Raw genomic sequence first — 13476 nt, 5'->3', positions numbered from 1 at the left:
ATTTTCCTGTGAGACATAGAAAAAGAAAACTCTCCGTTGTCTTTTGTGAATGAGAAGGAAGGCGGCGAAAGGATGTGCTACAAGGGAGTGGAGCAGATAGAGGGATCCTAAAGGGAGTGGAGCAGATAGAGGGATCCTAAAGGGAGTGGAGCAGATAGAGGGATCCTAAAGGGAGTGGAGCAGATAGAGGGATCCTGAAGGGAGKGGAGCAGATAGAGGGATCCTGTGCATGTGTGATGGGGAGGGGAAGGAGATAGTGAAGAGGATTCGTGGAGGGAGTCAGTGTGTGTTTGAGTAAGAGAGTGAGAGATAAAGAGAAAGGGGAAAGAAAAAGAGAGATATGAGAGACGGGATAAATGGTAAGGATTATGTGAGAGACGGAGAGATGGTAAGGATTATGTGAGAGACGGGAGAGATGGTAAGGATTATGTGGGAGACGGGAGAGATGGTAGGGATTATGTGGGAGACGGGAGAGATGGTAAGGATTATGTGGGAGACGGGAGAAATGGTAAGGATTATGTGAGAGACGGAGAGATGGTAAGGATTATGTGAGAGACGGGAGAGATGGTAAGATCTATGTGAGAGATGGGAAGATGGTAAGGATTATGGTGCCTGAAGATGGAGAGATGGTAAGGGATTATGTGTGAGACGGGAGAAATGGTAAGGATTATGTGACGAGACGGAGAGATGGTAAGGATTAGGTGAGAGACGGGGAGGAGATTGGTAAAGGATTATGTGAGAGATGGGGAAGGATGGTAAGGATGATGTGAGACGGGAGAGATGGTAAGGATGATGTGGGAGACGGGAGAGATGGTAAGATTATGGTGCGAGATGAGAGATGGTAAGGATTATGGGAGAGATGGTAAGGATCATGTTGGAGACGGAGAAGAAATTGGTGAAGTGCATTATGTGGAGGACGGAGAGATGGTAAGGATTATGTGAGAGACGGAGAGATGTAAGGATTATGTGAGAGATCGGAAGATGGTAAGCGATTTATGTGAGATACGGGAAGATGGTAAGGATTATGTGAGAGACCGGAAGATGGTAAGGTATTATGTGAGAGATGGGAAGATGGTAAGGATTATGTGTGAGACGGGAGGATGCTAAGGATTAATGTGTGAGGACGGGAGAGATGTGTAGGATTATGTGAGACGGGAGAGATGGTAAGGATTTAGTGAGAGACGGAGAGATGGTAAGGATTATGTGAGAGACGGAGAGATGGTAAGGATTATGTGCGAGACGCGAGAGATGTGTAAGGATTATGTGAGAGACGGAGAGATGGTAAGGTTATGTGAGAGGACGGAGAGATGTAGGATTTATGTGGGAGGGAGAGATGGTAAGGATTATGTGCGAGATGGAGAATGGTAAGGATTATGGGAGAGATGGTAAGGATTATGTGGAGACGGGAGAGAAATGGTAAGGATTATGTGAGAGACGGGAGAGATGGTAAGGATTATGTGCGAGATGGAGAGATGGTAAGGATTATTTGGGAGACGGGAGAAATGGTAAGGTTATGTGCGAGATGGAGAGATGGTAAGGATTATGTGGGAGACGGAGAGATGGTAAGGATTATGGGGAGACGGAGAGAATGTAAGGATTGATGTGGAGACGGGAGAGATGGTACGGATTATGGTGAGAGACGGGAGAGATGGTAAGGATTATGTGCGAGATGGAGAGATGGTAAGGATTATGTGGGACGGAGAATGTAGGATTATGTGGGAGACGGGAGAGATGGTAAGGATTATGTGCGAGACGGGAGAGATGGTAAGGATTATGTGAGAGACTGAGAGATGGTAAGGATTATGTGAGAGACGGGCGGAGAGATGGTAAGGATTATGTGCGAGACGGAGAGATGTGTAATGGATTATGTGGAGACGGGAGAGATGGTAGGATTGTGAGAGACGGAAGATAGGTAAGATTATGTTGAGAGACGGAGAGATGGTAAGGATTATGTGCGAGAGACGGGAGAGATGGTAAGGATTATGTGAGAGACGGAGAGATGTAAGGATTATGTGAGACGGAGAATGGTAAGGATTATGTGAGAGACGGAGAGATGGTAAGGATTATGTGAGAGATGGAGAGATGGTAAGGATTATGTGAGAGACGGAGAGATGGTAAGGATTATGTGAGAGACGGAGAGATGGTAAGGATTATGTGAGAGACGGAGAGATGGTAAGGATTATGTGAGAGAGCGGAGAGATGATCTGTTTTAGGATGATCTGTGTGAGGTGTGTTGTGTGTTTCACAATGTATGTCATGTCTTCTCTCACACTGCACCCTTTGTTACGATGCACCTGGGATCTTTTGATGACATCATCTTTCCTCACCCTCTCATTTAATCAATAGGCAACAGAGCCCAGTGAAAGTAAAGAGATAGCCGTCTCCAAGATCATTGACGTGGGTTCACTCACAATAGTGTTGTCATCCAGAATGAAGAAGGATTTACACATGGAAAACCTGAAATCTGAGCTGTCATGTTTACCTCTAGCAAACACTTGCATGAACAAATGTACACAGTAGTCTGAAATAAATACAGAAACACCATACACACTGACCTTACCCCTTGCTTAGATTGTCATTAGCCTGGTCTGCCACCCTGACACGATTACTAAGGCAGCTGAAGCAGAGAATGGAGAGAGAAACACGAATGGTTAATGCACATCAATATGCTGAGAGTATACACAGCTCTGTTTGTCCCTGAACAACTATCCTCTGATATTGTATCTAACAGCTGTGTGTGTATTGTGTGCTGTGTGTGTGTGTGTGTGTGTGTGTGTGTTTGACTGCTGAAGAAACAACTGAAATGTTAATGTATATTGGAGAAACTACAGAGTAAGACTATACCTTGTGTATCCTCATATTCTTTAGAATCAGGGGAAAGGTTGTTTAAGTAATCTAGAAAAAATGATGGCACAGACAAATTAGTCAAAAACATAAACTGGTTAATAAGGTGTAGAATGCCACATACTGAAACACTATTCAAGGTGGAGAGCCATGATAGGGTATGCACATTAAAGTTAGTATTACAATATTGCAATAGTATATCATGAGGTGAGTGTAGGGTACCTGTGAGCAGCATGCGGTACTGGAGGACTCTCACAATGACCTGCAGCAGCTGATGCCGCAGTGGGACCTGAGGTCCATCTGGGCCCTGCTTCTGAACACATAAACACATTGTCAGGTTAATACATGCTCGCATTCTTAACTGTGGAACATACACACACGCATTGCGCAGAGACATAAAACACAACCTCACACAAGCACATAGATAATACAATGCACACACTACTCTACCTAAGTGACCTCGGTTCAAATGTCATAGATGAAAAAGGGAATTCTTATATAACCTTGCYAGAACGTTTGACCACCAACCTGACCTCTGAACCGACCCTATTCTTCTGCCCTATGGAATTACTTAAGGGGAGAAGGGAGAAAAAKACAATAAGAGAAAGATTTTTTTTAAATCCATCAGGGGATAATTGTGTCTGACAGATCTGTATTCCCAGTCCCAGAGGACTATAATACAGAGGGCCCAGAGCAGTGCACTCCTAGAAAAAAGGGTTCCAAAACGATTATTCGGTTGTCCCCATAGGAGTACCCTTTTTGGTTCCAGGTACAAAGAACCCTTTAAGTTCCAGCTAGAACTCCTTTGGGTTCCACGTAGAATCCTTTGTGTAAAGGGTTCTACCTGGAACCAAAAAGGGATCTTCAAAGGGTTATTGTATGGGGACAGCTGAATAACCTTTTCAGGTTCTAGATAGCACCTTTTTTTCTAAGAGTGTGGGAGCATAGCAGGTACACACATCAGCACTGAATGAGGATCCTCCTAATCCAATAGAGCCCCATTCCTCATTAGAGAGGGAGAGAGAGAGAACACCCGGGACTGAGACAACTGTCCCTTAATTTACACTGGGTGACTGTGGAACACACACATGYACGCAAGACTCRCGCATACCTATGCACGCACATACACCGGGCTGGTGAGATAATATTGCTTACCCTGTAAAGGGGAGAATTAGGAGCCAACACACACCTTTGCCTTCATTATCAGAGATGGAGCCTTGAAGAGCCAGAGCAACAATTTGGAAGCAGGATTCTAGTGTCAACCCCCCCCCTCTAATCAGCTAAATTCTCTTTCTCTCTGTTTCACTCTCCCTCTCTTTTATTCCACTCCCTCTCTCTCTAAAGGCCCTTTCCAGGATTATCTCTACCAACATAGCGGCCTGCTTAAGACTGATGGTCTGGATTTGGTAGGGCTCCAGTCCTCTCTGTCATAATAACCAACAGAGGACATGGAAATCAGATTATATCCCAGAGAAATAGAACTGGAGTCAATGTAAGCAACCTAATCTATGATCCTTTAACTGTTAGCTCTGAGGGTATTGTCAGCAATAATCATATGCACATATAATTGAATGTCACTGTTTGCACTGAAACTGTCTGCCTTTAGGAAGAAGCCCACTGTGGGCAGCCCACTCAGTACCATTGGCTTAAATGACACTGACATATCTACCCCGGATCAGCCTCTCAGAATAGCACAAAAAACAAGCAAGCGACCCATAACCCATATTAACATATGTAGCGTGAGGAACAAGTTTCAAGAAATTGACAAATTCTTACTGACATCAGAAAATATTCATATTTTGGCCATCTCTGGAACACATTTAGACCATTCCTTTGATGATGCAGTAGTATCTATACATGTACATGGTTATAGAGCATACAGGAAAGATATACATGGAAACGGAGGAGGTGTTCCAACAGTATGTATGTCCAGTGTCAGATTCCTGTTAGGCTGAGAGAGGATCTCATGTCAGATGATATAGAAGTAATATGGCTACAGGTTTATCTGCCTCACCTAAAGCCTTTTCTCATAGGAAGTTGCTATAGACCACTGAGTGCTAAAAGTCAGTATTTGGACTATATGTGTGAAATGCTAGATAATGTATGTGATATCATCAGAGAGGTATCTTTTCTGGATGCCCTAAATATTGACTGGTTGTCATCAAGCTATCCACTAAAAAAATAAGCTTTAAGCTATAACTGATGCCTGCAATCTGGTTCAGGTTATCAGTCAACCTACCAGGGTATTTCCAAACAGAACAGGAGCTAAATCATCCMCGTGTATTGATCACATCTCTACTAATGCTGCAGAAATCTGCTCTAAAGCATTATCCAAATCCATCAGATGTAGGGATCCTAATATAATATCTAGAAAAAACAACGTTCCACAGACTGGACCTAAAATTGTGCATAAGTGATCATACATGAGGTTTGCAATAATACCTATGTCAACCTGACGCAGCACTTGAAGCATTAATGAAACTACTTCTTCTGGTTACTGATAGGCATGCACCAATTAAGAAATGGACTGTTAGAATTGCAAAACCCCCATGGATAGATTCATTGAAAAACTGTATGGCTGAGAGGGATGAGGCAAAGGGAATAGCAAATAATTCTGACAACACAGCAGACTGGCAAACATACAGTAAATAGAAAAATCACATAACTAAACTAAACAAAAAGAAGAAGAAACTATACTATGGAACAAAGATAAATTATATAAAGAATGACACTAAAAAGCTCTGGAGTACTTTAAATGAAATTCTAGGCAAAAGAGATACATCTGCTCCATCCTTCATTGAGGCAGATTGCTTGTTCATTACAAAACCCTTTGATATTGCCAAACACTTTAATCACTTTGTTGTTATCAAGACATGGAAAACAACAAAACGCTGAGCCTTCATATTCATGCAGAACGGACCAAATAATGAAAGTACTGTAGTTTTGAGTTCCGCAAATTGGGTGTGGAAGCGGTGAAAAAATGGTTGCTATCTATAAATAAGGACAAGCCACCTGGTACTGACAAACTGGATGGTACATTTTTGAGGTTAGTAGYAGAACACATTGCGACTCCTGTTTTCCACATTTTCAATTTAAGCCTAGAAGACTGTGTGTTCCCTCAGGTCTGGAGGGAGGMAAAGGTCATTCCGCTGCTCAAGAAYAGCAGAGCACCCTTTAATGGTTCAAACAGCTGACCAATCAGCCTGTCACCAGCGCTTAGCAAACTTTAGGRAAAAAATTGTGTTTGACCAAATAAAAAGTTATTTTACAGAAAACAAATTAACAACAGACTTTCAGCATGCTTATAGGGAAGGGCACTCAACATGCTCAGCACTGACACAAATGACTGATGATTGGCTAAAAGAAATTGATAGTAAGAACATTGTGGAAGATGTTTTTTTAGACTTCAGTGCAGCTTTTGATAGCTTTGATCATAACCTATTGCTGAAAAAACATAGGTGTTATGGATTTTCAATCTCTGCCTTATCATGGATTGAGAGTTACCTATCTAATTGAACACAGAGGGTTTTCTTTAATGGAAGCCTCTCTAATGCAAATTCAGTTGAGTGTGGTACTGCAGGGCAGCCGGCTAGGGCCATTATTGTTTTTATTAATGACAAGATGGCGACCGGCAAGTTCGGCATGGTGGCAGCACTTTTAGTTTATGTGTTTGTTTTAAATGTTACTGGAAATAATTGCATCTGCAATTTAGATGAAAGAATAGTACATTCTCAGMAACTTCTCAGTCATGCAAACACTTTTGATGGCACTTCGGATTTGGAAGGAATGTTATATACCAAACTTTCATAGCACCATGGCACAAACCAAAACGATCATTGAAAGCCAGTCTGAAATCTCAAATTAATGGTGGAGATCTTATAATAACTCATATAATATGCCTTCTCTTATCGGGTGATATCCATCAGTGCCCTGGACCTCACTTTATCTCGAACCCCATCAAACGATGCACCCATGCTCGTCTTGCGAACGYTTGATAAAGARTAACAGCAAAGCTTTGGCATGTTTGAAATGCGCGCAGTGGATTCATCTAAAATGCAGCGATCCTAGCTTTGGGCATGGGGTCAATGAAGCTTACCATTGCTGTCTGTGTGCTGTACCCGTGGGGCGTCTGAGCATTGAAGGTGGAGTGGGAACAGAGGACTTACCGAGGGTGGAGAGTGCACCGGAGGAGRGGGGGTCCACAGCGGAGCGGAGGCCACCAGAGGCAAGTGACGGGGGATACGGTGGTGAGGACGATGGAGTAGCACCTGGGGAGGGGTGCTCCATGGCGACAGAGAGGTCACCGGAGGCARTGCAGTGGGGAGATGGCAGCGCAGTGGGAGGCGAGTTACAAGTGGATCGGGAATTCAATGAGGCCTTTGGGGAGAAGGGCTTACATTTTGTGCACTTCAACGTCCGAAGCCTACTACCGAAGATCAATGAGATACGCCTGTTGGTTTKCAAATCAGAGGTGTGTGTCTTATGTTTTACTGAGACATGGTTGGATTCATCTTTTTGTGACTCAGAAATTGAGATAGATTGAGGTAATTACTCTGTTGTCAGGAAGGATCGGAATCGGAACGGTGGGGGAATATGTGTGTTTGTAAGATCAGACATTGCTTTTAACGTCAGATCGGATTTAAGCACTAATCTGGAGATTGTCTGGTTGGATATCTGCCTTCCCAAAACCAAGCCGATTTTGTTGGGGGTGTGTTATAGGCCACCCAAGCAGAATGCATTCTATGAAGGTCTTGAAATTGTGTTGTCAAACTGTAATGATTCCCTGTTGAAGGAAATAATTTTGTTAGGGGAYTTCAATACTGATGTCTGCAAAAAGAATAGCCCAACCCACAATGTATTTATGCAATTTTGTAGATCACTTGCTCTGACCCAAATGATAAAAGATCCCACCAGGATATGTGAAACAGTGCAAAATACRATTTACTTAATATTGGTGTCTGATAAATCTAAAATATCACAGAGTGGAGTAATAGTATATAGAATCAGTGATAATTGTTTTACATTTTGTACAAGGAGGATTTTTAAAGATCACATTCACCAAGTGTCACAAAACCTTTCGAATCAGAGGATTCMAAAAATACTGTGTTGAAAAGTTTAGGCAGGTGGGTAAAATTGACTGGTCACCTGTGCTAGATAGTGTAGGGGTAGACAGTTCCTGGGAAGTCTTTAAATGTAGATTCCTTGATGTGGTGAATGTGATGGGTCCCATTAGACCGGTCAGGGTAAAGCAGAGATCTAGCCCTTGGTTAAATCATGAGATTCTAGAATTTATCCAAGCAATGAATAAAAAATGTAAAAAATGTAGGAACGCTCAAGAGCAGCATGATTTTGTCCGATATAAACGTCACAAAAATGAAGCACAGAGCAGGATGGATGAAGCTAAGAGGGGTTACTTTGCTGAGAAAATAATTGAGAACAAAAATGTCCCTAAAAAGCTTTGGAAATCATTTAAGGAACTAGGCTGTAGTAGTACTACCAAAAACAAACTAAACAGTATTGGACGGAACATMAGGGGGGAGATGSTACAGTTGAAGTCGGAAGTTTACATACACTTAGGTTGGAGTCAGTAAAACTMGTTTTTCAACCTCTCCACAAATTTCTTGTTAACAAACTATAGTTTTGGCAAGTCGGTTAGGACATCTACTTTGTGCATGACACAAGTCATTTTTCCAACAATTGTTTACAGACAGAAACTTTCACTTATAATTCACTGTATCACAATTCCAGTGGGTCAGAAGTTTACATACACTAAGTTGACTGTGGCTTTAAACAGCTTGGAAAATTCCTGAAAATGATGTCATGGCTTTAGAAGCTTCTGATAGGCTAATTGACATAATTTGAGTCAATTGCAGGTGTACCTGTGGATGTATTTCAAGGCCTACCTTCAAACTCAGTGCCTCTTTGCTTGCCATCATGGGAAAATCAAAAGAAATCAGCCAAGACCTCAGAAAAAAAACTGCACATGGGGACAAAGATCGTACTTTTTGGAGAAATGTCTTCTGGTCTGATGAAACAAAAATAGAACTGTTTGGCCATAATGACCATTGTTATGTTTGGAGGAATAAGGGTTATGCTCGCAAGCCAAAGAACACCATCCCAACAATGAAGCACGGGGGTGGCAGCATCATGTTGTGGAGGTGCTTTGCTGCAGGAGGGACTGGTGCACTTCACAAAATAGATGACATCATGAGGAGGAAAATTTATGTGGCTATATTGAAGCAACATCTCAAGACATCAGTCAGGAAGTTAAAGCTTGGTCGCAAATGGGTCTTCCAAATGGACAATGACCCCAAGCATACTTCCAAAGTTGTGGCAAAATGGCTTAACGACAACAAAGTCAAGGTATTGGAGTGGCCATCACAAAGCCCTGACCTCAATCCCATAGAACATTTGTGGGCAGAACTGAAAAAGCATGTACGAGCAAGGAGGCCTACAAACCTGACTCAGTTACACCAGCTCTGTCAGGAGGAATGGGCCAAAATTCACCCAACTTTTTGTGGGAAGCTTGTGGAAGGCTACCCGAAATGTTTGACCCAAGTTAAACAATTTAAAGGCAATGCTACCAAATACTAATTGAGTGTATGTAAACTTCTGACCCACTGGCATTGTGGTGAATGAAATAAATCATTCTCTCTACTATCATTCTGATATTTTATTTCTTAAAATAAATTGGTGATCCTAACTGACCAAAGACAGGGACTTTTTACTAGGATTAAATGTCAGGAATTGTGAAAAACTGAGTTTAAATGTATTTGTCTAAGGTGTATGTAATCTTCCGACTTCAACTATATATGAAAAAGTAGAGGTTGCCAATGAATTCAACTCTTTTTTTACTTCTGTTGCCAGAAAGCTGGTTAGCAAGCTGCCCACCAGTTCTGGTTTGTATGGAAGAAACCAAGTCAAGAAGTATTATATAGAGTTATGGGTTCGGCCAAACTCTTTTTCTTTGGCAAAGGTAGCAACAGCCAAAATAGTCAGTATGCTTGCAGAGCTTAAATGYTCCAAAGCCACAGGCCTGGATAATATTCCTGCAAGCTTTCTTATAGATTCGGCTGAGCAAATTGGCCCTTGTATTAYGCATATCGTTAATCTCTCTCTTGAACAAGGTACTTTTCCCAGGGACATGAAACAAGATAAAGTTATACCTCTGTATAAGAAGGGGATAAGTCTGACCCTGGGAATTATAGGCCTATATCTATCCTCTGTGTAACATCAAAGATCCTGGAGAGAGTTGTACATGAGCAAAGTATGAATATGTTAACAAACAGGGTCTAATGTATTATTTTCAGTCGGGTTTTTAGAAAAACATACTCCACTGATTCATGTCTACTTTACTTGACTGACTTCATCAGGAAAGAGATTGATGAGGGAAATCCCTGTGGAATGGTACTGCTTGACCTACAGAAGGCCTTTRATACAGTTAACCACTGTCTCCCAATCTCCAAACTGGAGGCACCGGGGTTAAGTAGTTTCCCTCTAGGCTGGGTAAAGTCCTATTTATCAGGAAGGGAGCAAGTAGTAGAGGTTAATGGTTCACTGTCTCAGGCAAAACCAATGAGTTGTGGCGTTCCGCAGGGGAGTGTGCTTGGGCCTCTGCTGTTTTTATTGTATATTAACTATATGAAAGATGCTTGCTCTTGCCTTCTTTTTCTTTATGCGGATGACTCTACACTTCTGGTGTCTCACAAAAGTAAAACTATGTTGGAGAGCATATTTAGCACAGAGCTTACTAACATTAGCAAATGGCTTGGAGATAATAAGCTATCTCTGCACTTAGGGAAAACATKAAGCAATTATTTTTGGATCCAGACCTAACTAAATTCAGTAGGTCCTCTGAAATTAGTGTGGAATTAGGGGGCGATGTGCTGACTACTTAAACTTCTGTTAGCTACTTGGGATGTATCCTTGATGGAAGCTTGGGAGGTGTGAGCATGGCCAATAAAGTGCTAGGGAAGGTTAATGCCAGGACTAAGTTTTGTCTAGAAAGTCCAAGCTGCTTGATAAGGACTCCATGAGTGCTAGCTACTGCCCTCATTCAATGACAGTACTTCCTGGTTTGGGGGATTATCTAAACTTATGAAGGGGAAGCTCCAGATATTTTATTTATTTATTTAACTAGGCAAGTCAGTTAAGAACAAATTCTTATTTTCAATGACAGCCTAGGAACAGTGGGTTAACTGCCTTGTTCATGGGCAGAACAACATATTTTCTCCTTGTCAGCTCAGGGATTTGATCTTGCAACCTTTCGGTTACAAGTCCAACACTCTAACCACTAGGCTACCTGCCGCCCCAGAGAGGACATTGTTTTTATGGGCAGAGGCAACTCATAGCCCAGAATAAGCTGATCAGGGTAGTATTGAAGGTGAGTCCACATACTCACATAGGCAGGAGCTGCTTTCAGGAACTAAACTAGCTGCCTGTTGAGGCTAGGGTGTCCCAGATTAGACTAGGTTTGGTTTACAGGAGTATTTATGGTCCTGCGCCCAGATATCTAAGTGATTACTTTCCTCGTGTTAGGGATGCACACAATCACAGCACAACATCAGGTGTTGCTGATGTGTGCTTGTACAGGTTCAGGAGTACTGCTGGGAAAGGTAGTTTCTTGTATACTGGAGCCTCAGAATGGAATGAGTTGCTTCTGCCCATAAAAACAACGTCCTCTCTGGGCAGCTTTAAAAATAAAGTAAACATATGTTTGATGTCTTCAATGCCCATATGAATAACTGCTATGATGTAACTGGAATGATGAGATAGATGTTCTTCTTCTCTGTTTTTGTTTTATTATTTCATTGTGTTCGATCTTGTCTAGCCATCTTGTCCCACAATGGAAATAAGTCCCWGACTTTATTTAGTGTTATCCTCTATGATTTTATAGATGTGCATGTATGGCTWTTTCAAGTTATATGTGTGCTTGTTTATTTTAAATGGTCGAATTAATAAACTAAACTAAAGACCTTCCACTGACCTTGAATAATGCCTGTGTGTCTACGTACGCTGATGAATAAACAGTATACACGGCGGCTACGACAATAAAATAAATACTGGTCATGTGCGGCAAAGAGGGACATTGGTAAATTGCAGTTATTCCAGAACAGAGCTGCATGTATTGCACTTAGATGTACACGAAGAGTGAATGCCAATAACATGCATGTCAATCTCTCTTGGCTCTAAGTTGAGGAGAGCTTGACTGCACCACTATTGGTCTTTGTGCGAGGTCTTGAAGGTACCGAACCATCTGTTCAAGCAGTTGGCACACAGTTCGGACACTCATTGGTAGAACACAAGACATACAATCAGCAGTCTCTTCATAGTCCCCAGCTCCAGAACAGAGGCTGGGAAATGCACAGTATTAAATAGAGCCATGACTACATGGAAATCTCAGCCACCCCAGGTAACTCAAGCTAGAAATAAAAACAGATTAAAAAAACAGATAAAAGAACACCTTACGGCACAACGAGGACTGTAAAGAGACAGACATTTTGATATCTGTTGTACTGTATTATGCATTTTAATATATAGGTGGGTGGCCTTGCACGTGCCTTGGCTAGTGCGAGCCGGGAACGGCTCATAGGGCAGGAGCCATCTACTGTTTCTGAAGCATGAGGCAGGATATTATGTAGTATTATATAGCATTATGTAGTATTATGTTGTGTTATGTAATTTATRTAGTGTTATGTATATTATATTAGGTATATTATGTATTTTTTGCTGTTGTTTAGTTTCCTGTTTGGACCCCGGGAAGAATATCCCAATAAAATACTGCAATAAATTCGCTCAGTGTGGTTTCCTTTCTCTTTGGATTACCCTTAAAATGTTCCCCTTCCTGTTCAATAACAACATCCCATCATAAAACCTYACTGACAGAACACCAGCTCCTCAAGTGTCGCTTGTTCATATCAATTGTGATCCAATTGAAAGGCGGAAGTGGCTTCTGTGGTGAGCCAAAGACGATAATTAGTGAGTAGTTGTTTGGGTTAGTGAGCCAAAGAGAGAAGATGTCTGCAGTTCACATGCCAGTGTGCGCACACACACAAACACACACACACACACGGCCAGCTGATTCACTGGCTGCACACACAGCTGATCTAATTGGGGAGTTGTAAAGGAGGCTGCCTCTCTAATTAGCTTGTGTCTGCCTCATTGCCCAGCTGCCTATACTGGGATTTCACACCATCACACTGTCTTTATCTCTCTCTGTGCACCTGCTGCATCACACGCACACATGCACACACGCACGCACGCACGCACACGCACACACACACACACGCACACGCACACGCACACACACACACATACACACACCCTTGGCCGTTGTATATAGCAGCACAGTAAACAACAAACACACACCTCCTGTGTTTCCTTCTCAAGGGAACACAAACACCTAGGCACAAACAAAAGCACACAAGCGTTCAATATCACACACACACACACACACCATTGGCCGTTGTATATGCAGCACAGTAAACAACAAATTGGCTGAAGAGGGGCTAATCCTGTAAGGTCCTATGGTGATCTGATCACAGCCCGTAGCTACTTCATCACTGTCATCATGAAATTACACCCCACAACACAAGACTGCTGGACCAATGCTTAAAGAGCTTAACCCTCCAC

General features: G+C 42.2%; 1 protein-coding gene across 4 annotated transcripts in view; it reads right to left on the bottom strand.

Moving 5' to 3' along the window:
- Positions 1 to 13476, bottom strand: part of LOC111976876 (FYVE, RhoGEF and PH domain-containing protein 5-like) — a 75943-nt gene that overhangs the window by 19696 nt on the left and 42771 nt on the right. For all 4 annotated transcript variants that reach the window (XR_011480432.1, XM_070445223.1, XM_070445228.1 and 1 more), the window contains exons 8-10: positions 3067 to 3157; positions 2845 to 2895; positions 2607 to 2617 (exon numbers count right to left, since the gene is read on the bottom strand). Coding sequence is in view for 3 of the 4 variants with exons in the window: in XM_070445223.1 (XP_070301324.1) it covers positions 2607 to 2617; positions 2845 to 2895; positions 3067 to 3157 (153 nt within the window). In the remaining variant the exon portion in view is untranslated. The remainder of the gene's footprint in view (positions 1 to 2606; positions 2618 to 2844; positions 2896 to 3066; positions 3158 to 13476) is intronic.

This window comes from Salvelinus sp. IW2-2015, linkage group LG1 (assembly GCF_002910315.2).
Source record: "Salvelinus sp. IW2-2015 linkage group LG1, ASM291031v2, whole genome shotgun sequence".
Taxonomy (NCBI): domain Eukaryota; kingdom Metazoa; phylum Chordata; class Actinopteri; order Salmoniformes; family Salmonidae; genus Salvelinus; species Salvelinus sp. IW2-2015.
This window is presented reverse-complemented; position numbering and strand designations above follow the sequence as displayed.